Source organism: Balaenoptera musculus, chromosome 3 (genome assembly GCF_009873245.2).
Source record: "Balaenoptera musculus isolate JJ_BM4_2016_0621 chromosome 3, mBalMus1.pri.v3, whole genome shotgun sequence".
Classification (NCBI taxonomy): domain Eukaryota; kingdom Metazoa; phylum Chordata; class Mammalia; order Artiodactyla; family Balaenopteridae; genus Balaenoptera; species Balaenoptera musculus.
In genome coordinates, this window is record NC_045787.1 from 29888989 (window position 1) to 29914113 (window position 25125).

General features: G+C 38.9%; 1 protein-coding gene across 3 annotated transcripts in view; it reads left to right on the forward strand.

The window, feature by feature from the left end:
* The window catches only part of WDR70 (WD repeat domain 70), a 309011-nt gene that overhangs the window by 260650 nt on the left and 23236 nt on the right, over window positions 1–25125 (forward strand). For all 3 annotated transcript variants that reach the window (XM_036848060.1, XM_036848058.1, XM_036848059.1), the window contains 2 exons: window positions 22676–22776; window positions 24430–24509. In XM_036848060.1, coding sequence (XP_036703955.1) covers window positions 22676–22776; window positions 24430–24509 — 181 coding nt within the window. The remainder of the gene's footprint in view (window positions 1–22675; window positions 22777–24429; window positions 24510–25125) is intronic.

The following is a 25125-nucleotide window of genomic DNA, read 5'->3' on the forward strand; positions in this document are numbered from 1 at the left end:
TAATATCAACATTTAGTTGTTTGCTTGTTTGACTAGGCACAGGCAATGGTGCTGGTAGGTCTATCCTACAGCCATTTACTTCAGTAAAGTATGATTGACTGCATTTTCCCACACCCTTTTCTAAAACTAAATAAATCCCTAGATAGTTATATTCTGGAATGCCAAGCTCAATATATATATAGGGAGCCAAGCATTGTTTTCAGTTAGGGAATGTTAACAATCTATACAATTAATTTCCTAATAACTAAAAACTGTCCTACAATCTTCACAATAAATAGCTTTTTAAAATATAACAATTATATTTTCCATATTTAGTTTTGAAACAAACTTTAAAAATGGTTTTAATTACACTCTCTGCATTGTCATATGCTCTGAAAATTTTTCTTTCTCTATTCAGTTTAGAGACTCTCAACACTCTTCGCTAGGAGATGACAAATGTTTAACATTTACTATTTTTACTGTGTGATGTTTGTACACATTTTACAATTCTGCTGAAATTATTTTTAGGTGTTTCCTTTTCGTAGTCCAATTTTGTTTCCTCAAGTTTAAAAAAAATGCATATCCTCGTTTATCATCTACTTCGTTGTAATTTGAATAATGTGCTTAGCCTCTTTTCTAAGATAAATTCCAGAATATAATTTGATCTTGAATTTAAAAGCTCACCTTTGTCTTTGTGTAGATGGGACCCTAGAATGTTTATATATTGTGTAAAAAGCTTCCATTACTCTTATTTTATGTGAAAAAGCATAGGAGAGAAGGAATGGACTAAATGTAATTTGGAGATGACCTATCATTTTTTTAAAAGGTAATTATGTTTAGAAGAAACAGAGAAATTTTTAAGTCTTTTCAGAGTTCCAGTTATTTCAGGAAATGCTGTGAAAGAACACTTAAAACTATTATTAGCTTAGTGATTTTTCATCAAACTATACTTTGTTGCAAAATGATTAATAGAATTTCCTTTTTTACTAATATAAATCAAGGGACATGGTTTATGCAATTGTACTAGTATATTACCATTTATACTCTTTAACCCAAGCATAGTGAAATGAAGTTGTTTTGACCTGGTATTAAGATGGTGGCCTCTTCACCTCAGTTGCTTTGGGCAGTAATTTAAGAGAGAACAGACATTCCCTTGTGTAGAGAGAAGAAAAAGGTGGAAAGGGAAACAGCCAGAAATTTCACACTTGGTCCCAACTTCTCTTCTAATTTGTTTGTTTGTTTACGTAGTTTGGTGAGAGATCTCTGTTTCTGTAAACACTGAATGAACAAAGTGAAGAGAAGAAAGAGAAAAACTAAACCTTTATTTTTAAAACATAGCTATAGCATTTAGCACGGCTACTGAACGGAAGGGAAGGGAAATTTGCTTCGGCATTTTCAACTAGACTGCCTTAGGCATTTCAAAGTTGATTGAGAATCCTGGTGCCCATATAAGAAAGGTAATAGTAAAGGTCTTTTAAGGAAGAAAAAAACTCCTTTGTGATCATCTAAAGAATATTTGATTATCTTTAGGAACGTTTTTTAACCATTGAAGAGAATAGATAGCAAAGAACAAGGATTATCTTAGAGTTTTGTTTCTTTCTACCACTACTTGTTCTCTGCAATATCCCTTTCCTGTGGGAGATGAAATCTGGATTATGCACACTTACTTACTTACTGCCTAGCTACCTACAGGCTGTATCTCTGCCCCTTATTATCATAGGTATTGGTTGAAAAATACGTAATTATTGTTAAAATTATGTTAATTAAGTAATAGTTTATATATTTACCAAAAGGTGGGGAAAGTTTCTTATTTCAGACCTACTTATCCAATTACAGAGATAGCCTACTGCATATATTGAGAAGAAGGTAAGGTCCATATTGTGTAAAAAAAAGAGATTTCTTTAAAAGAACAAAAATTTCCATAAAAATACCAACTGTCTGTCCTTCTTTATATAGTTAGGTGAAGTTCTGAAGAGAACTTGAGTTCACATTATTTTTCTAAACATCATATCTTATCACATTACCCATAGATTATACCCAGATATGACCTTTAAATTAATGAATTTTGATGTCCAAGAAAATTGCTGTATGTGTCAATATGTAAAATGACATATAACATATAAAATGAAAGAATTAGCACTTCCATTTCACATAAAAAGTTATTGTGTTCTTATTAGGAGAGAATATTGATATTTTAAATCCAAAGAGATTGATTAAGTATAAATGGATATAATGGGGCCATGAAATAATAGACCCTTCATGAATCTAGCTATGTATCTTAATTAATAAGTGTAAGGGACATGCTGACTCTTCAGACTACAATCACCCCATGTTATTTGTACATGTGAATGAGAACAGAAAGGTCATTCAAATTAATGGATATTCCAAGGAGTCCTCAGAATTGGCTTTGGAATGTGTCTTTGTTCTTATATTTGAATACAGATAATGACTGACATGGGAATTTACTTCAAACTTAATGAATTAATGAAGCTGTGCCTGTGAAAGCTTGTCTCTGAAGGAGCTGAAGAACTCAACTGTTCTTCCATTTTGTACTGGGAATAGACTAATGATCTGTCTTTACTGATATAAAGTCCCAGCTCAGTCCGAATCACACGTCTTTAAGCGTTTTCTAGAAGTAAAGGAGTCAAGTGGTGTCTTTGCCCAGTCAGGATCACATAAGGAATAGTACACAGAGAGAACTTGAGCTATATGCAGTGCAAATGCCAACTGAAAATAAGCTTGAAAGAAAGACTATATTTGGCATTTATCTGCTTTCTAAAATATAGTGAAACCTTCTTAATGTGAAGCACAGGGGGATGGAAAAAAATGGGCTTTGAGTTAACTAGCTTTCCATTATCTGACTTTTATTAAAGAGCAATCAGGCAGCTGGTTGGCTAGGGAATAGCAGTTGCTTTGAATTATGTATTATTTTGAATAAAGCAGTATCAGCTTAGTGAAATTTACTTTCTTGGGAGGATTAAACAATGTAGATTCTAGATGGGTTCTGATTAGTATGTTTGTATTTAGTAAAATATGTTTGTTTTCCCACTGCCAAATGATAAGACAATATACTCAATATAGGTTTATTGAGCATTTGCTCATCGGCAACTAAAAGGGTATGTGAGCACTGCGTGTTTCCTAGTCTTCTGAGATATATGAATATTTGATAGGGAACCTGGGAGTAAATAGATGATGACGGAGTTTTAGTGTAAATTTGCCAACACAGCAGTTACAAGGTTCTTTTTCTAGCACTACCTTTTCCCAGGGTCCTGTGCCTGATTATTAGGACAATGTTTTACTGTCAAGAAGCACAACGGTCAGTGCTACTTTCTGTAAGAATATTTTCTTTTTTTAAAAAATTAATTTTTATTGGACTATAGTTGCTTTACAATGTTGTGTTAGCTTCTACTGCACAGCAAAATGAATCAGCCATAAATATACATATATCCCCTCCATTTTGGACACTACAGTGCATTAAGTAGACTTCCCTGTGCTATACAGTGTGTTCCCATCAGTTGTCTATTTTATACATAGTATCAATAGTGTATATGTGTCAATCCCTATCTCCCAATTCCTCCCACCCCACCCCTTTCCCCCTTGGTATCCATACACTTGTTCTCTATGTCTGTGTCTCTGTGTCTGCTTGGCAGTTAAGGTCATCTATACCATTTTTCTGGATTCCACATATATGTGTTAATATACGATATTTGTTTTTGTGACTTACTTCACTCTGTATAACACTCTCTAGGTCCATCCACGTCTCTACAGATGACCCAGTTTCGTTCCTTTTTGTGGCTGAGTAATATTCCGTTGTTTGTATGTACCACATCCATATCCATTCTTTTTTTTTTTTTTTTCATATCCATTCTTTATCCATTCCTTTGTTGATGGACATTTAGGTTTTCTTTAAGTAGCAAAGAAAAGAGATGCCATTGGGCTATGATGGAAAAAAATATTGCATTTTTACCACTTTTGTGATTTGACTTACTAAACCCTTTCTTCAGATTCAGTAACTGGAACTCAGCTGGAGTCCCCTGCTAAGTTAGCCTCACAGTGTCCAGGATGGGACTAGTGTCCTTAAGATGTGATTAAATTACTTTTCATTGCACCTAAAGGTATCATGCTATGGATGTTCCAGGACGGTAGTTCTCAGGATTTAAAGAGTGCAGTTGAGTGTTCATCTGTAGGCACGTGAGAATAGAGAGGAAAGAAGCCACGAATTTCATGATGGTTTAACTGTTACTATGTACCTTATCAAGTCTTAAAATATTTTATGTAGGGAAAATGAAAGGAACAAGCTTAGGCTGATTATTTTTTATTATTTTTAAAGTGTACAGTTCTGTGATTTTTAACCCCTATACATTCCTGTAGTTCCATCAATACAATCAGGATACAGAACAGTTAGTTTCATCACCCCCTAAAAACTCCTTTGTGCCATCCCTCTATAGTCACCCTCTTACCCCCTCCCTCACTGTCCACTCCTTATCCCTGGCATTCACTGGTCTGTTCTCCATCACTATAGTGTTGACCTTTCAAGAATGTCATACAAATGGACTCATATAGTGTGTAACCTTTTTAGATCAACTTCTTTCAGCAGACTCCTTTGAGACTCATCCAGGTTAGTTGTGTGTATCAGTAACTTGTTGCATTTTATTGCTGAATAGTATTCCACTGTATGGATATAGCACAGTTTTTTTATCTACTAAAGGACATTTGATTATTTCTAATTTTTGGAGATTACAGATGGAGCTGCTGTAAGCATTCATATAGAGGTTTTTGTGTGAATGTAAGTTTTCTTTTCTCTAGGGCAAATACCTAAGAGTAGGCTTGCTGGGTCATATAGTGAGTGTATATTTATTTTTATAAGAAACTGCCAAGCCATCTTCAGATTAACAATGTCATTTTGTATTCCCACCAACAGTGTATGTGTTTTTTTTACTTGCTCTGCATCCTTACCAACACTTTGTATTGTAACATTTTTTATTTTATACATTCTAATAGGTGTGTGGAGTGGTTATAATTTGGATTTTCCTAATGGCCAGTGATGTTGAATATCTTCATGTATCCATTTTCCATGGTTATATTCTCTTGGGTGAAATGCCTCTTCAAGTCTTTTGCACAGTTTTAAATCAGGGTGTTTGTTTCTTACTATTTATTTTGAGAGTCCTCTATATATTCTAGATACCAAGTTCTTGGGCTGTTTTCTCCCAGTCTGTTGCTTGTTTTTTTTCTTTTTCTTAATAAAGTCTTTTACAAGGCAAAATACTTTATTTTTTTTTAACATCTTTATTGGAGTATAATTGCTTTACAATGGTGTTACTTTCTGCTTTATAACAAAGTGAATCACTTATACATATACATATGTTCCCACATCTCTTCCCTCTTGCGTCTCCCTCCCTCCCACCCTTCCCTATCCCACCCCTCTAGGTGGTCACAAAGCACCGAGCTGATCTCCCTGTGCTATGTGGCTGCTTCCCACTAGCTATCTATTTTACGTTTGGTAGTGTATATATGTCCATGCCACTCTCTCACTTTGTCACAGTTTACCCTTCCCCATCCCCATATCCTCAAGTCCATTCTCTAGTAGGTCTGTGTCTTTATTCCCATCTTTCCCCTAGGTTCTTAATGACCTATTTTTTTTTTTTAGATTCCATATATATGTGTTAACATACGGTATTTGTTTTTCTCTTTCTGACTTACTTCACTTTGTATGACAGACTCTAGGTCCATCCACCTCACTACAAATAACTCAATTTCGTTTCTTTTTATGGCTGAGTAATATTCCGTTGTATACATGTGCCACATCTTCTTCATCCATTCATCTGTTGATGGACACTTAGGTTGCTTCCATGTCCTGGCTATTATAAATAGAGCTGCAATGAACATTTTGGTGCATGACTCTTTTTGAATTTTATGGTTTTCTCAGGGTATATGCCCAGTAGTGGGATTGCTGGGTCATATGGTAGTTCTATTTTTAGTTTTTTAGGGAAACTGCATAGTGGCTGCATAGTAGTTCTCCATAGTAGCTGTATCAATTTACATTCCCACCAACAGTGCAAGAGTGTTCCCTTTTCTCCACACCCTCTCCAGCATTTATTGTTTGCAGATTTTCTGATGATGGCCATTCTGACCAGTGTGAGATGATATCTCACTGTAGTGTTTTGTTTTTTTTTTTTTTCTCATTGTAGTTTTGATTTGCATTTCTCTAATGATTAATGATGTTGAGCATTCTTTCATGTGTTTGTTAGCAATCTGTATATCCTCTTTGGAGAAATGTCTATTTAGATCTTCTGCCCATTTTTGGAATGGGTTGTTTGTTTTTATTGATATTGAGCTGCATGAGCTGCTTGTAAATTTTGGAGATTAATCCTTTGTCAGTTGCTTCATTTGCAAATATTTTCTCCCATTCTGAGGGTTGTCCTTTCGTCTTGTGTGTGGTTTCCTTTGCTGTGCAAAAGCTTTGAAGTTTCATTAGGTCCCATTTGTTTATTTTTGTTTTTATTTCCACTTCTCTAGGAGGTGGGTCAAAAAGGATCTTGCTGTGATGTATGTCATAGACTGTTCTGCCTATGTTTTCCCCTAAGAGTTTGATAGTGTCTAGCCTTACATTTAGGTCTATAATCCATTTTGAGTTTATTTTTGTGTATGGTGTTAGGGAGTGTTCTAATTTCTTACCTTTACATGTACCTGTCCAGTTTTCCCAGCACTACTTATTGAAGAGGCTGTCTTTTCTCCACTGTGTATTCTTGCCTCCTTTATCAAAGATAAGGTGACCATATGTGCGTGGGTTTATCTCCGGGCTTTCTATCCTGTTCCATTGATCTATATTTCTGTTTTTGTGCCAGTACCATACTGTCTTGATTACTGTAGCTTTGTAGTATAGTCTGAAGTCAGGGAGCCTGATTCCTCCAGCTCCAATTTTCTTTCTCAAGATTGCTTTGGCTATTCGGGGTCTTTTGTGTTTCCATACAAATTGTGAAATTTTTTGTTCTAGTTCTGTGAAAAATGCCATTGGTAGTTTGATAGGGATTGCATTGAATCTGTAGATTGCTTTGGGTAGTAGAGTTATTTTCACAATGTTGATTCTTCCAATCCAAGAACATGGTGTATCTCTCCATCTATTTGTATCATCTTTAAATTCTTTCATCAGTGTCTTATAATTTTCTGCATACAGGTCTTTTGTCTCCTTAGGTAGGTTTATTCCTAGATATTTTATTGTTTTTGTTGCAGTGGTAAACGGGAGTGTTTCCTTAATTTCACTTTCAGATTTTTCATCATTAGTGTATAGGAGTGCTACAGATTTCTGTGCATTAATTTTGTATCCTGCTACTTTACCAAATTCATTGATTAGCTCTAGCACTTTTCTGGTAGCATCTTTAGGATTCTCTAAGTATAGTATCATGTCGTCTGCAAACAGTGACAGCTTTACTTCTTCTTTTCCGATTTGGATTCCTTTTATTTCTTTTTCTTCTCTGATTGCTGTGGCTAAATCTTCCAAAACTGTGTTGAATAATAGTGGTGACAGTGGGAAACCTTGTCTTGTTCCTGATCTTAGTGGAAATGGTTTCAGTTTTTCACCATTGAGGATGATATTGGCTGTGGGTTTGTCATATATGGCCTTTATTATGTTGAGGAAAGTTCCCTCTATGCCTACTTTCTGGAGGGTTTTAATCATAAATGGGTGTTGAATTTTGTCAAAAGCTTTCTCTGCATCTATTGAGATGATCGTTTGGTTTTTCTCCTTCAATTTGTTAATATGGTGTATCACACTGATTGATTTGCGTATATTGAAGAATCCTTGCATTCCTGGTATAAACCCCACTTGATCATGGTGTATGATCCTTTTAATGTGCTGTTGGATTCTGTTTGTTAGTAGTTTGTTGAGGATTTTTGCATCTATGTTCATCAGTGATATCGGCCTATAGTTTTCTTTCTTTGTGACATGTTTGTCTGGTTTTGGTATCAGGGTGATGGTGGCCTCCTAGAATGAGATTGGGAGTATTCCTCCCTCTGCTATATTTTGGAAGAGTTTGAGAAGGATAGGTGTTAGCTCTTCTCTAAATGTTTGATAGAATTCGCCTGTGAAGCCATCTGGTCCTGGGCTTTTGTTTGTTGGAAGATTTTTAATCACAGTTTCAATTTCAGTGCTTGTGATTGGTCTGTTCATATTTTCTATTTCTTCCTGGTTCAGTCTCGGAGGTTGTGCATTTCTAAGAATTTGTCCATTTCTTCCAGGTTGTCTATTTTATTGGCATAGAGTTGCTTGTAGTAATCTCTCATGATCCTTTGTATTTTCTGCAGTGTCAGTTGTTACTTCTCCTTTTTCATTTCTAATTCTATTGATTTGAGTCTTCTCCCTTTTTTTCTTGATGAGTCTGGCTAATGGTTTATCAATTTTGTTTATCGTCTCAAAGAACCAGCTTTTACTTTTATTGATCTTTGCTATCGTTTCTTTCATTTCTTTTTCATTTGTTCCTGATCTGATCTTTATGATTTCTTTCCTTCTGCTAACTTTGGGGTTTTTTTGTTCTTCTTTCTCTAATTGCTTTAGGTGTAAGGTTAGGTTGTTTATTTGACATTTAAGATAGGATTGTATTGCTATAAACTTCCCTCTTAGAACTGCTTTTGTTGCATCCCATAGGTTTTGGGTCGTCATGTTTTCATTGTCATTTGTTTCTGGGTATTTTTTGATTTTCTCTTTGATTTCTTCAGTGATCTCTTTATTATTAAGTAGTGTATTGTTTAGCCTCCATGTCTTTGTATTTTTTACAGATTTTTTCCTGTAATTGATATCTAGTCTCATAGCATTGTGGTCGGAAAAGATACTTGACACGATTTCAATTTTCTTAAATTTACCAAGGCTTGATTTGTGACCCAAGATATGATCTATCCTGGAGAATGTTCCATGAGCACTTGAGAAGAATGTGTATTCTGTTGTTTTTGGATGGTATGTCCTCTAAATATCAATTAAGTCCATCTTGTTTAATGTATCATTTAAAGCTTGTGTTTCCTTATTTATTTTCATTTTGGATGATCTGTCCATTGGTGAAAGTGGGGTGTTAAAGTCCCCTACTATGATTGTGTTACTGGCGATTTCCCCCTTTATGGCTGTTAGTATTTGCCTTATGTATTGAGGTGCTCCTATGTTGAGTGCATATATATTTACAATTGCTATATCTTCTTCTTGGATCGATCCCTTGATCATTATGTAGTGTCCTTCTTTGTCTCTTGTAATAGTCTTTATATTAAAGTCGATTTTGTGTTATATGAGAATTGCTACTCCAGCTTTCTTTTGATTTCCATTTGCATGGAATATCTTTTTCCATCCCCTCACTTTCAGTCTGTATGTGTCCCATGGTCTGAAGTGGGTCTCTTCTAGACAGCATATATACGGGTCTTGTTTTTGTATCCATTCAGCCAGTCTGTGTCTTTTGGTTGGAGCATTTAATCCATTTACTTTTAAGGTAATTATCGATATGTATGCTCCTCTTACCATTTTCTTAATTGTTTTGGGTTTGTTATTGTACGTCTTTTCCTTCTCATGTGTTTCCTGCCTAGAGAAGTTTCTTTAGCATTTGTTGTAAAGCTGGTTTGGTGGTGCTGAATTCTCTTAGCTCTTGCTTGTTTATAAAGGTTTTAATTTCTCCACGAAATCTGAATGAGATCCTTGACGGGTAGAGTAATCTTGGTTGTAGGTTTTTCCCTTTCATCACTTTAAATATGTCCTGCCACTCCCTTCTGGCTGCAGAGTTTCTGCTGAAAGATCAGCTGTTAACCTTATGGGGATTCTGTTATATGTTATGTGTTGCTTTTCCCTTGGTACTTTTAATATTTTTTCTTTGTATTTAATTGTTGATAGTTTGATTAATATGTGTCTTGGCGTGTTTCTCTTTGGATTTATCCTGTTTGGAACTCTCTGTGCTTCCTGGACTTGATTAACTATTTCCTTTCCCATATTAGGGAAGTTTTCAACTCTAATCTCTTCAAATATTTTCTCAGTCCCTTTCTTTTTCTCTTCTTCTTCTGAGAACCCTATAATTCGAATGTTGGTGCATTTAATGTTGTCCCAGAGGTCTCTGAGACTGTCCTCAGTTCTTTTCATTCTTTTTTCTTTATTCTGCTTTGCAGTAGTTATTTCCACTATTTTACCTTCCAGGTCACTTATCTGTTCTTCTGCCTCAGTTATTCTGCTATTGATCCCTTCTAGAGAATTTTTAATTTCATGTATTGTGTTGTTCATCACTGTTTGCTCTTTAGTTCTTCTAGGTCCTTGTTAAACGTTTCTTGTATTTTCTGTATTCTATTTCCAAGATTTTGGATCATCTTTTCTATTGTTATTCTGAATTCTTTTTCTGGTAGAGTGCCTATTTCCTCTTCATTTGTTAGGTCTGGTGGGTTTTTGCCTTGCTACTTCATCTGCTGTGTGTTTCTCTGTCTTCTCATTTTGCTTAACTTATTGTGTTTGGGGTCTCCTTTTCTCAGGCTGCAGGTTTGTAGTTCCCGTTGTTTTTGGTCTCTGTCCCCAGTGGCTAAGGTTGGTTCAGTGGGTTGTGTAGGCTTCCTGGCAGAGGGGACTAGTGCCTGTGTTCTGGTGGTTGAGGCTGGATCTTGTCTTTCTGGTGGGCAGGTCCACGTCTGGTGGTGTGTTGGGGTGTCTGTGGCTTTGTTATGATTTTAGGCAGCCTCTCTGCTAATGGATGGGGTTGTGTTCCTGTCTTGCTAGTTGTTTGGCATAGGGTGTCCAGCACTGTAGCTTGCTGGTCGTTGAGTGAAGCTGCGTGTTGGCGTTGAGATGGAGATCTCTGGGAGATTTTCTCCGTTTGATATTACATGGAGCTGGGAGGTCTCTTGTGGATCAGTGTCCTGAACTTGGCTCTCCCACCTCAGAGGCACAGCCCTGACGCCTGGCTGGAGCACCAAGAGCCTTTCATCCACACGGCTCAGAATAAAAGGGAGAAAAAAAATAAAGAAAGAAAGAATGAAGATAAAATAAAATAAAAGGAAAGTTAATAAAATAAAAAATAATTACTAAGAAAAAATTTTTAAAAGTAAAAAAGAAACAACAACGGACAGAGAGAACCCTAAGACAAATGGTAAAAGCAAAGCTATACAGACAATATCACACCCAGAAGCATACACATACACACTCACAAAAAGAGAAAAAGGGAAAAATATATATATATCTTTGCTCCCAAAGTCCACCTCCTCAATTTGGGATGATTTGTTGTCTATTCAGGTATTCCACAGAGGCAGGGTACGTCACGTTGATTGTGGAGATTTAATCCTCTGCTCCTGAGGCTGCTGGGAGAAATTTCCCTTTCTCTTATTTGTTCACACAGCTCTGGGGGTTCAACTTTGGATTTGGACCCGCCTCTGCGTGTAGGTCGCCTGAGGGCGTCTGTTCTTTGCTCAGACAGGATGGGGGTAAAGGAGCCACTGATTCGGGGGCTCTGGCTCACTCAGGCCGGGGGGAGGGAGGGATACAGATGCATGGCGAGCCTGCGGCGGCAGAGGCCAGTGTGACGTTGCACCAGCCTGAGGCGCGCCGTGCATTCTCCCAGGGAAGTTGTCCCTGGATCACGGGACCCTGGCAGTGGTGGGCTTCACAGGCTTCTGGGAGGGGCGGTGTGGATAGTGACCTGTGCTCGTACACAGGCTTCTTGGTGGCGGCAGCAGCAGCCTTAGCATCCCATGCCTGTCTCTGGGGTCCGCTCTGATCGCCGCGGCTCGCACCCGTCTCTGGAGCTCCTTTAAGCGGCGCTCTGAATCCCCTCTCCTCGTGCACCGGGAAACAGTGGTCTCTTGCCTCTTCGGCAGGTCCAGACTTTTTCCCGGACTCCCTCCTGGCTAGCCGTGGCGCACTAGCCCCCTTCAGGCTGTGTTCACACAGCCAACGGCAGTCCTCTCCCTGGGATCTGACCTCCGAAGCCCGAGCCTCAGCTCCCAGCCCCCAGCTGCCCTGGCGTGTGAGCAGACAAGCCTCTCGGGCTGGTGAGTGCTGGTCGGCACCAATCCTGTGCGGGAATCTCTCCACTTTGCCCTCCGCACCCCTGTTGCTGCGGTCTCACTCCTCCGTGACTTCAAAGCTCCGCCCTCCGCCACCCCCATCTCCGCCCGCGAAGGGGCTTCCTAGTGTGTGGAAACCTTTCCTCCTTCACAGCTCCCTCCCAAAGGTGCAGGTCCCATCCCTATTCTTTTGTCTCTGTTTTTTCTTTTTTCTTTTGCCCTACCCAGGTACATGGGGAGTTTCTTGCCTTTTGGGAAGTCTGAGGTCTTCTGCCAGCGTTCAGTAGGTGTTCTGTAGGAGTTGTTCCACATGTAGATGTATTTCTGATGTATCTGTGGGGAGGAAGGTGATCTCCGTGTCTTACTCTTCCGCCGTCTTGAAGCTCCTCCAAAATACTTTAATTTTGATAAAGTCTAATTTATCAGTTTTTTATTTTGTAGAATGTAGCTTTGGTGTCACATCTAAGAACTCCTTGACTGACTCCAGGTTACACAGATTTTCTTCTGTGTTTTCTTCTAAAAGTTTTAAGGTTTAATGTGGTTCATTTTGGGTGTGTGGTTTATTTTGAGCTAATCTTTGTGTAATAGAGTGAGATACAGGTTGAATCAAGGCCAGGACTAGGGTCAGACTCAAGCACAAAATTGAAGGAGGTATCAAAAAACTCAGTAATCAAAGCAAATTAACATTTTAATGCAATATTATAAAAAATAAGAATTAATGCATAAAATTCATGATGAGTAAAATTCCAGTGCTTTAGATAAAAATGGGATCAGTAAACAGTGCTATGCCAAGCTGTACTGAAGCCCGAGGCAAAAGGAAAATTCAGTTGAACTGAGGCTGCCTTAATTTAAACTTTTAATCTTTTGTTCATTACAGGTTTTTTTGTGGGGGTGGTTAGGGTGAAGTACCAGAGTGGGGAAATAGTAAACTCACTGCTGCTTCAGTGATACTTTGAATTCTGGGCTAATTCCCCAATCCACCTACTACTATTTAGTTTTCAGAATCCTGAAATTTAGGTTTTATAACTGCATTCAGAGGGAGAGACTGAGTGGAATGTGATCCCTCTATCTCACCCAGCACCAGGAGATTTTTTTTTAATTAAAAAAATCATAACTGTGGTGGAAAACTATATGAAATAAATAATGAAATAGTACAAATTGCAGCAAATGTGCCTAGGAGGAAACTTCTAAGATCACTGCACGTTTGCAGGGACGTTCATATTATAGGAAATAAAATAATGTCTTTGATCCTAGTGCGAGTCCCCTCTCCTACACTGGCGATAGGTTCCCTTCACATAACTATGCCACAGGCAAAGCTGCTGGCTTTTGCTTCATCAGCTGCCATCTGGCATCAGGCATACGTTGCTCCGTGTCTCAATATTATCTTCCAGAGTCCATCTTCTTGCCTACCTGAGGACTACGGCTCAACTCTCCTCTATGAAAATTAGACTTTTAACAGAAGAGTTTACAACCTCCCTAAGAGTTCATTTCTGTTTATGAAATCCCATACCATCGTATCTTTTTTTTTCATTACTTTTAGGCTCACATTCTCATGCTTAGAGCCCACATCCTTTACTCTAGTCCTCAAGGAATTGGAGGACAGCTGGTCAACATCCTCTATTTCCTTGAAGATTATAAAGTTGCTGTTCTGTCTTCTCTTGTCTAAGTGAACCAAACTTAGTTGTTGTTGTTTTAACATTTCCTTGTGGGTCATATTTTCTCAACACTTCTGTTATCTTTGGTACTCTTTTTCTCAGACAGTTCTAGATTCTCCAGTGACCAAATTGGAGTAAGGGACTCCTTGGTGCCATGTGGGTGGGAAGGGCATTATATTCCTATGGTTAGAACAATATATGGCACATGGTAGGTGTTTGGTGAAAATGTATTTGTTAATTTTGCTTTACCTTTTGTTATATTTTATTATAGCATGTTCTTATTGGGACTCACTATAATGGCCTATTCTGTACCAGCTTCTCTTGTTTTTGTTTTTTGTTAATAGTTTTTTCTAATTAATTTGGAATTTCAGAGCATAAATATGTTTTCTTTTAGATTTGATGAAAGAAGTACAAATTTTAATTGTCTACTTCTTTAAAACTTGAGATGATCTTTTTTCAGACTTACTAAAAATAGCTATGTTTTGAGTTCAGTGGAGGAAGCAAGTTTACTGTGGATGCTTAAAATACTGGTAATCTAAAACTGTAATGAATATAATTTGTTTTGGTTGTTATACTGTTAGTGAATATGATCTGTCTCCTGGATCTATTTTGTAGAACACACTCTGCTTTGAAGTAAAAATTATTTGTTGGAATTTGTCACTATATTTTATCAAAATTCTAATCATTATTCTTCCTTAGAATAGAAGACAAATTCTGATGTGCTTATCATTTCATTTCTGTTCTCATTTCCAGTCTCTTTTAAAAGAACAATTTATAAATTTAACCAGTAGACTCTTAGTTCAGGAGCAGTTATTTAGATTCTCTATTCAACATTTTCTTCTTTGAAATAATGTTTACTGCAGGAATCCAGATTCAAAACCTATAGTGAGTTGTCTTTTCCTATAATTATCTATCTGACAGTGATCTCGTTTTGGGAGTTACAATTAGATGAAGAACCTATCACATCCTGCTTCAGGCTTCATAAATCATTGAAGGCCGAAGAATGAGGACTAAAAGCAGGGCTTGTCCAGTTTAATAGTTAATTCATTTTCTAGTGTCATTTAACCCTGCAACATGCTGTATTAAAAGGCATCTACTACTTATTTGGTGTCAGCAGTCTCACGGAAATGTTTTCTGTTTACTATTTTGCTTCTATTTCTAGTCCTTCAAAGCAATAGAAACAGTCAATGTTTCCCTTTTGATTAGTTAGAAACTTTTTTTTTCTTCTCTACACAAGAGTTTGGTGTTTTATTTAATTGGCATTTAAACATATCTATACTTCCTAGTATAGACATAATTGCCACGAATGGCAAAACTGGGTGAAGAATCACCTACTAGATAACACAAGCCTGAAGGAGAAACATACTTGATGCTATAAAATATCAAGAAAAGAGAACTTGATTTTGCAGATATGTAAATTTTGTAGGTGTTCAAAATGACACACTATTCTTTATAAAATGTATAAACATATAATACAGTAATGACTAGTGCTCTGTTGTCCAAACCCAGCACCATATTACATCACACTGGTAGAAGACCAAGTGAAGGACTTATATGTCTTGTAGGATTTTCTACCACGGATTTTCCTCTCCCAACCAGAATTTGATGAACGATCTTTGGTAACAAGTTTTCCGGCTGTTCTATCAGAATTCTGGCCAGACTTTCACAATTTATATTAGTGTGGGGAAGAAAGACTTCTATAATTAACACATGTCCCAGGATAGTGTTTTTTCCTTTTTTTGGAGTGATAGATAATGCTGTGTCTTGTATGATGAGGGGTTGTGAGACCCCCAAAGGGCTAAATAAAAGAGTATGATTTGTAAAACATCTTTACCTATACTATATTAAGGCAAATAGTGCTTTTACATATCCTGTATAGTTCATCTTTGAAGATGCAGCTTTTTCTATAATTTTTTGGTTTTACATACTTGATGATTTCCAAGATCTGATCATATATATTTCTTATCTAGTAGTTAGGGATTTCAAGCTTTATCCATTTGTGCTTTGTTTATTTATATAAAGAAAAGATTTATGGTTATTATCTTTATTCCCATCTCAAACTACTGATAAATGAAGAATGGTAAAGGGGTCTGGGTCTGTGTAGATTAGATCGAGAGAGATGGCCTTAGGTACTGCTTCCCAAGCTCTTTCACAAGCTGGTCCTCATAATAGATGATAATGTGTGATATAACAGACAAACCCACTCTTTGCTGGAACTGACTTGCCTGAGGCTCCAGTGCCCCAGGCCCCTCTCAAGCCTGCGGGGCTCCATATCTTGGCACTCTTGATCCATCCTGTGCCCACCAGTAGGAAGTTCTACAGGAATATTGGGAATGTGCCTCCAGTAAGCACTGCTTCTTTTTTTTTTTTTTTAATTTTTTAATTTTATTTTATTTATTTTTTTATACAGGAGGTTCTTATTAGTGATCCGTTTTATACATATTAGTGTATACATGTCAATCCCAATCTCCCAATTCATCCCACCACCACCACCACCCCCAGTCACTTTCACCCCCCCCTGTTGTATTTGCCTTGTGGGATCCACCACTGGTGTCACTCACCCTGTGGACTCCAGCTTCCAGCCTCTTATTTGTTTCCTGCTCCCAGACTGTCATTAATAAGAATAATTACCAGATTTTCTTTAATCCTTATTTGTGCTTTTTTTTTTTTTTTTTTTGCCTTTGTAAGTCCTTCTCAAATAGCAGATTGGAGCAAACTAACATTTAGTGTTTTGAATTAGAGGAAGAAAATTGTATTTAATTTTCTTACCCAAGAGACCTTCCGTTTTCTCTGAGATCTTTTTCTTGTGATGAAGTTCTTTAGGCAAGTTTATTATCAGATACAGATGTGATTCATTTTGTGCCAAGGACAATTACCAGGTTCCAGATTTTTGCTGCTTGAGCAGTTACCTTAATTTTAGAGCAGAGGCTGTAAATAAACTGATTTTAATAAATGCATTTTTCCATCCGTTTGATGGGACTTAATTTGTTAATTAGATACCAGTTTTTAAAGAGCATAATCTGTGCATCTGTACCAAATATTTATGGCAGGAATAGAGCAACACTTTTCCTTGTTTGTTTTTTTTTGCAGCAACCCATACATTTATAAAAGTGCCATGGCATTTTTTTCTTTTCACCATTGAGCTTCTATCTGGTTTATCAGAGAGAGAATTGTTTGGGGCAGGGAAGAGGGAAGATTAAGAAGATTTCCAGCAAAGAGTGATAATTGCTACAAGTCTGGCCCTATGGTGGAAGTTCCTTAGAGTTGGAGGAATGTGGAGGAGGGAAAAAGGATAGGCACGTGCTCACTTATAAGAGCAGAGAAAATGTCTTTAATCGTTTTTATTTGAGGGATGTCTCCATGGAGATCAGGTGGGTGTTGAGGAGTCTTATTTATTGTGGACTAAGGCTTACTCACCAGGTTTGCTTCCTGAACTTTAGAGGAATGAAACTAAGCCCAATGGCCCATGCATGCTGCAAAATCATCCAAGTTTGGGAAAAGCAAGGCTTTGGGAGGACAGGACAAATAGCCTGGAAGAGTTTAAAGATTTCCCATCTTACTCTTCTACCTCCCTGCCTCAGTATTTTAATGTGGAAAGCAGTTTTTCTTTCTCTGTGAAATAAAACTTGGGCTTGTGCAGATCCAAAGAAAATTCTTTCTCCAGTACCTTTCCATTTTCATCTGCCTTCTTTTTATTTGCTTTGGACTCGCATCTTGATCTGTGTTCTTAGTTTTGGGGATCAGCATATACATGCCCTTTCGAATGTACTGGGTAGTCCTGAGGGTGTCCACGACCGTAAGACTGCCTCTACACAACTGTGCAAAACTGTGTGACAAGTCTCCTCCCCAGACAGGTGTTAGACTCTTTGTTTGAAATTTTGGAAAATGCTTCTTCTCCCAAGGATTCACTGAGTTAGCTTATCCATTCTTGTACTATGTGACAAAAACCAAACATGAAAAAACCAGACGGAGTTTCTTTTACAGTGTGGGTCAGCAGCTGCAAAGGATCAAGAAATGGTGCTTCATCATAATCATGATTAAGATATAAAATTATGAAGGATGTTAGGCTTCTTTTAGCATGTGAAGTAGAATAAGGGCGGTGTTTGGATATGTGCATCACGGATGCCTAAGATGTTATGCAGGCATTGATTTCTTTTATAGTAACATTTGTGAACTGGGGTAGTAGTTCCTTTTTCCTTTATGATTTTAGTAATACCATCTGCTTTTTAGTATAAACTTGCTAAGACTTCTCTTTCTGGGTCAGGTGGGTTTGGAGATGATTTTAAATCTGCCACATCCCTTCCTCCCCATCATCTTCTAAAACAGGCCTTCGCATAATTAGGTGATATAAAGGAATGAGCACTGGAGTTGCGAAAACCTCCCTGCTGGTCCCAGCTCCTCTGGGTACAAGTTATGTGACCTTGGGAAAGTTACCCAGCCTCCTACAAGCCTCAGTTTCTTCTTGTGAAATGGGGGTGAGATAACTAATTTTGTAGTGTTGCTGTGAGGATTCAACTACTTTAAATAACGTAAAGTTGCAGATACCTAATAGTTCCTTTCCTACCATGTCCTAAAATATAAATTTATTTCTCTCATTGATTTCCTCCTCTTCTCCTTATTTGCTTCCATGATTTCACTTAAAGTAAGCAAAACAAAACCACAGAAATAAATTATTTGGAATTTTTTGTGGCCTTTTTATTTTTGCAGAGGGGTAATTCCAAAATTCCTGTTTTGGAATCTTGACACTGCCTTTTGTACACAAAGTGCTTTCTTCTTCTCTGCCCCCCCACCCCCTCTTTTTTCTCTGGTCTTCACAGAGAAGAAAGATCTCTGTGTTGAGCACATGAAAGTCTTGTAACTCCTTGTCGTCTTGCTTGTGATCTCCATCGCCGGTTACTGTCTCTTTGTGGCTGCCGCTAGAGCTGAGCACTTTTGGGGCAGACTGTGGTTCCTCTGCACTGCCAGATTATCTGAAATGACAGTAGGTTTTGGTTTAAAAGGCTAAACTGGGACTTCCCTGGTGGCGCAGTGGTTAAGAATCTGCCTGCCAATGCAGGGGACACGGGTTTGAGCCCTGGTTCGGGAAGATCCCACATGCCGCGGAGCAACTAAGCCCGTGCGCCACAACTACTGAGCCCACATGCCACAACTACTGAACCCCACGTGCCTAGAGCCTGTGCTCCGCAACAAGAGAAGCCACCGCAGTGAGAAGCCCGCGCGCCTCAATGAAGAGTAGCCCCCGCTCACCGCAACTAGAGAAAGCCCGTGTGCAGCTACGAAGACCAAACACAGCCAAAAATAAAAAATAAATAAATTTTAAAAGACTAAACTTAATTTTTATGGTAACATGGGGTTCAGCTTAGGCAGCTAGGGGAAGCCAGTGGTGGTCCCACGTGCTTCTGTAAGATGAAGTAGATTAGTGTAAGAATAAAACCCTTTATCGATTTAATTAAGCAAATCAGTATATTAAAATATGCAGACTAACTTCAGAATCTAGTTCTTCGCACTACAGTGGCCTTCTGCTTTCTCTTTGGTCCGTGCAGATCTCCTGTCATGACATTTTCCTCTGCTCCTTTAATTCAGATGTGCTCTCTACCCTTCATTTGCTGTGTCACTCAGCAAATGTGTACGTCTGGATGTGGCAAGCCCCCAGCTACAGAAGTCCCTCTTCAAGAACAGAGGATGGAAGATGTCTTTGGTGGATGGTTGACTGAGTGAATGCATTCCTTCTAAGTAGTTATAGCTCATCTGTCTTCTGATAGCTCCTTGGGCTTCTAGCAGGCACGTGTCCCACTGTTGTTAAGTAAAAGCCAGTATGTGTGTTTGACAAGTTAGCAGCGTGGCAGCTCTCCTTGCTCCCCAGCCTCGCTGCCGTCTCAGGGCTTGTTTGGTTTGGCAGATGGCCAGCTCTCTGCTATAAGATGCATTTCCTTGACAGGACAAAGTGTGGAGCCGCATTAGCTGCAAAGTTTACGAAGGTTAGCTAAACATACACAATAAATATTAATAAACAAAAAAAGCCCACCCACCTTTGACTTTGAATTCTGTTTCTTCATTCCGTGTTTTGGAATCCTTGTAATATTTGATTAATAGCCAGTCGTAGCGTAATTGAGCCTTAAGTATCTTTTGCTTAAGTCAGACTGCTCCCAGAGTCCTCATTGGCTGCTTTGGTGACTCACTGCCACAGTGGATGGAGCTCTGGAATGACTGTTTAGTTCAAGGGGTCTCATTTGCCTTCTCCTTGCTTCCATGTAAAAAGCCATGTGTGTGTCTAAGGGCATTAGAGGGTAAAAGCTGTGAACAGGAATAGAGGTGCAGTGCCCTGAGCTTGGACTCCCTGGAAAGCCGTCTGTTGGCCTGGGCCGTTGCCTCTCTCTAACATTTACACCCTCAGCGTAGAGGGAGAGAGTAACAGTAACCTGCTGCCCCTGGAAACTGCCTGTTTGGCTGGGTGTCTTGGAATTTACCAGGCCTACACTGTGGATCTTTTCCAATTCTGCACCCTGCTCACTTGAAAACATATTTGAGAACCAGTAATCTTAGACTGCTTAGACAGATCTCTAGAGAACCAAGGAAGAGAAATAACTTTAATGCTATGTCCTTAAAGTTGTCCTGGGGCGATTTGTGGGTGCTGAGATTTCTGAAGGCCCTTGAAAGCCCCTCTCACTCTCCTCCCTTGCTCTCTGGTCCTTGCACATCCCTCTTTTTAGGCCCGCGTTGGCAGGGAGCTAACCCTACTCTGTTTGTGGGGTACTTGAGTATAATAATGATCTGGAGAAATCAAATTATCCCTCCTAGGCAGTAGTGAGTTTAAGTTGAAAATTGTCTCTACCTCCACCTAGCAAAGCAATCCGTTTAGGCTTGGGTGAACTGTAACTTTTAATTCATCCCTGCAGCAAACATTTATTGAGTTCCAGACACTATTCTAGGCACTTGGGATTCTTGGCTACGTAAAACAGATGAAGATAGGCCTGTGTGGAACGTGTATCCTAGTAGGGGAGGCAGACAATAAGCATGATTAACAGTAAACTATATAGTACTTTAAAATGGGATACATGCTATAAAAACAAGGAAAGTAAGGGGAGTTGTGTGATGCAGTTTTAAATAGGGTGGTCTGGGTAGTTATGACACTTAAGCCAAGACTTGAAGGAGATGAGTATTGGCTTGGATGACCTTATTCTAGGTAAGATATGAAGTTATGTTTGAGACTCTTTTCATGTTTCCACATGCCTGGCCTTGACCATCTGGAAATTCCCAGTGGTCTAGGCGTGCTTCTCAAATTAGTTTCAGTGGCGGAGAACCTGGTAGTCAGGTTGTGCTTTGCAGACCATGAACTATTGATACACTTAATTCCATCTTACCAACCAGGCACAGTTTTATTAGGAGAAAATGTGACTTTTTAGACACATGCATTATAAAGTAAGTTTCATGAGCATATGCACAAAGCAACAACAACCCCACACCCTAAGAGTCAAACTTTGATTTACTATTTTCATATTTTACTAAAAATATGATTTACTATTTTCAAGTTTTTCTGTTAATATTCCCTCACCATTATAAATGTTTTATCATCTTTTAGCACTTGCTAGTAGACATTGGGTAGCAGGCACCACAGGTTTAAGAAAAATTGTGGAAAGAAAACTTAAAACTGTGAAAACCTGCCCTTTGAACTTAGTTTTCCCCCGACGACAGGGGAAACACAACCCCTCTGATTTGGTTTTCTCAATAGATCATCTCAACGCTCTTCAGTGGTGCAGAGCTTAAGAACCACTCTTCTCGAATATTGTCAGACATGAATTAGAAGTTGTGCAGACTCTTTTACATTTCCTCCTTAGTTTCTCAGGAATCTCAGAGTAGGAATTGTAGCCATTTAACTATATGCATTTTTTTTTGGCCAGTCAGGTGGGAGCCAGAGTTTCTATCAAAAGGGGTTGCAGGGATTCCCAGATATTCTGTCTTAAGAAAAGAGCTGGATGGCTGGGGAGAAGAAACCAAAGAAATGCAGCCCAAGGTAGATTATTTGGGAGACAGAAATTCCATGATTTGCATTTTAATATTAGAACAGAAAATGGCAATATCTAATTGTACCCTTTTTCCCTTAGTCCTTGTACATTGCTCGGCACGTGAGAGGTTCCTGATAATCATTGAATTAATGTTTCCACTCATTTCTTGCTCTATCAGAGTGAGATCTGCAGAATCCAGCACATGCTGTTTCTGCCTACCAACCTTAGCTTCATTTTTTCCCCCTTAATTCTATCCCTGCCATCTCTTCCACCTCTGCCCTCTTACTTCAGCAAAAATTAAAAGCAGTCTGTACTTCTCACTGAGAACTCGTGGTTCTTTCTGACCCCAGAGTACCACTTATTTTCCTTACTAGTGATGAACTCACAGGATCATAACTTCCAGTGAACCTTCTCCTAAATAGCTTTTCATTCAGGTTAATGTCAAGGTTTTATATTCCATATCTCTGTTTTACTTCTGCTACTGACCTGCTGGTTTATCTCATAGATAGGGAGATATTATTCAATGTTTGCAAACGTGTGTTGTTCCTGAAAAAGCTTTATGAGATTTCGATCTTTGTAAACTAAAAACAGTAGCTACCTGGCCTCAATATGCTGTCCAGAGGGGCATATTTATTGTGTGTATAAAAGCATGAAACACTGAGATCTAAATCTGCTTCGTGGTAAAATGAACTGAGTTATGTGGGTTCAACATTCTAAGATGCCAGCCTCATGTGGCAGCAGAGCTGGGAAAGCCCAACTTTGCGGTTTCAAGGCTGTCAGGAAAGGAGAGGAGAGATGTCAGGAAGGGAGCATCTTTTTTATTTTTATAGAGTATCACACAGATAACAAGTGATAGAACAGAACTCAACCTCAGGAACACGACCCTATGGTTTAGAAGAAAATGCCCTAAAAGTTACAGGTAATCATCAGGGTGATACTCAGTTTCGTAAACAAGCCATCAAAGTACCAGCGGAATTTTTTTCCCATGTTTATGTGCCCTCTTTAGTTGACTACCATGCCTTTCCTTTACAGAGTGTTGTCCGCTGCCTGTGGCATCCAAAGCTGAACCAGATCATGGTGGGGACTGGAAACGGATTGGCTAAAGTCTATTATGACCCCAACAAGAGTCAGAGGTATTTCATAAGTATTGCCTGTTTTAGATGGATGACAGCAACTGGGGGAGGGTTTTCTTTTTCCACCCCCACTTTTATTTATTTCCCTCTTTGATGGGGATCCACCCTTTTAGAAAACGCAGCTGGCACAGAGTAAAGCCTCAAACTCCTAGTATTGTGCTTTAAAGAGGATTTGGATATCTCCCTTGATCCATACAGAATTCAAAGTGAAAGTTTCCTGGGGATTTGCAGTTCTTTAGCTGAAATGTTGAGTGCAAGGGGGGAAAAAGGCCTGCCCACTTTGCATACCACCCTGGACAGTGGCATTAGCAGTGATGCATGTAAGGGATTAACAAAGCAGGGAACGAACCACTTATAGGAAGTGGAAACGGCTAGTCCGTTTTGTTCCCTTTCTGTTTGGGCTTTTATCAGGTGCCGGCTTGGATGTTTGGCAGGGTTGTTCTCTGCCGGCAGAGGAGGACAGCACAGCTACTTTCCCCTTCAATCCCATGTCTGTCCCAAAATACCAAATTTAAGCGTACCAGTGTGCTTCAAGGATCCGAAAACTTCACTAGAGGCTCAGTCACTCTCTCAGTTACTTCTCTTTTCCTTGGGCACAAAGGTAAACATGTGTCACCAACCCAAAAAAAGATGGTTTTGTTTCTCTTTGTTAAGGTATAGTGAGTAATTAGCTCTTTCTTTAGAGTAAGCCTTGGCTAGCTAGTACTAAAATTCACATGCTGTATTTACTGGGGTCCCCCATAAACCTGTTTTGAGCTCCCATGTTCTTTCAGGGGAAAGGAAACCCATCCTCTATTAGTAAATATGTATTGACTATAATTTGGCTCTGAATAGAAGCAGACAGTCCTGTTTCCTTCTGAATTTTCTGGAGTTGGAACCTTTGCCCTATAAAATAAAGTTATATATTGTGGTCTTTAAGAACAAATAGGATTTTGTTTGTTTTTTAATAAAGAAATTGAAAATGCTAATGTAATTAGGATGAGAGGAGGGAGTCTGTCTTACTTGAGAAAATAGTGAACCCCATTTGATAGCACCCTTTAGAAGATTCCTATCTTTGGAATCTTTACTTTAAGAAATTTGCTTCTTTGTTTTTGTTTCTCCTGAAACGGATGCTCATTATTGCTAAGTAGAAGTGAAGTGTTCTAAGCACACTTTTGGTTAATCCCACACATTCTTGGGCTGTAGCCCCTTGGCAACACTGCCAAGCTGACTCAGTTCCAGATCACTTGTACTCTTGTATTTGAGTTGTAGACAAATGCCACTTGGGCTGTAGACTACCTAGGTTGCTTTCATCTGAGACATAAACTAAAATTTGAACCCTATGACCTTTAGGGTGAAAAGGTTGATTAATGTTATTAATATCTCTTTAAGATCTTAATTTTAGGTTATTTCTATAGATTTTTTAAACTGGCCTTTTGTTTTGCAGTGACCTTTCTAACCCTTTCACAGAGTAGTAACCACTGACTCAGACTTGCTTTCCCATACATTTAATCTCTTATCACCAAGGGCTCCATCTGTTGCCAGTCCTTAGAAGGTCAAGGACTTGGTGAGGTGGTGTGTACAGAGCATGTTCCTGAAAGTATCTAATGCTTTTGACCTAGACTTTGTTTCTGAGACCAAATAAAGAAAATCGTTTGCTTTTACCCCTCTCAGGGGAGCGAAATTATGCGTGGTTAAAACCCAGCGGAAGGCGAAACAAGCGGAGACTCTAACCCAGGACTACATCATCACCCGTAAGTTGTTAGCATGGTTTCTCCATCATGCATCTGTTTCTGTTCTAGTGTGCTGTTGATCTCATGGCTTTAGAGACAGAAAAAGCCCTCCGAGTTCAGGCATATATTACAAAATACCCCTTTCATGTGTTCAGGACTGGGGGTCATAAAATAGCTAACCCCTTTAGCTTCTGTGCCCCATCACGGAGACAGGGTTACTTCATGTAACTTTCAGCCCAAAAGGGAAAAGCCTAAATTCTGTGACCATGTGATAGACTGATCCAGAGACCTTCAGATATAAAATGAACTACCTGGGGTATGATCAGAAATCTTACCAGGACAGAGCAGCTTCTCTCGGGTTTGTCGCACAACCTCGTTAATCTGGCAGGTTTTTGTTTCCCAGAGTCACAGTCTCAGACCTGTCACAGCTTGCGGCTAGGCAGGAGATCTTGGATGCAGTAGCAGTTGTCATTAGCAGATGCCCCTGTGGACTTTTATCAGTGGCTCCATCTAAAGACCAGGGGGCGCTGCACTGCTGGGTTTTCTCCCTGGTGGTTGGTCTCATGTAAGACCATGTCCCTTGGAGCTGATGATCAGTAAAGAGATCCGGTGACATTTTTTGCAAGAGTAGAAGTGT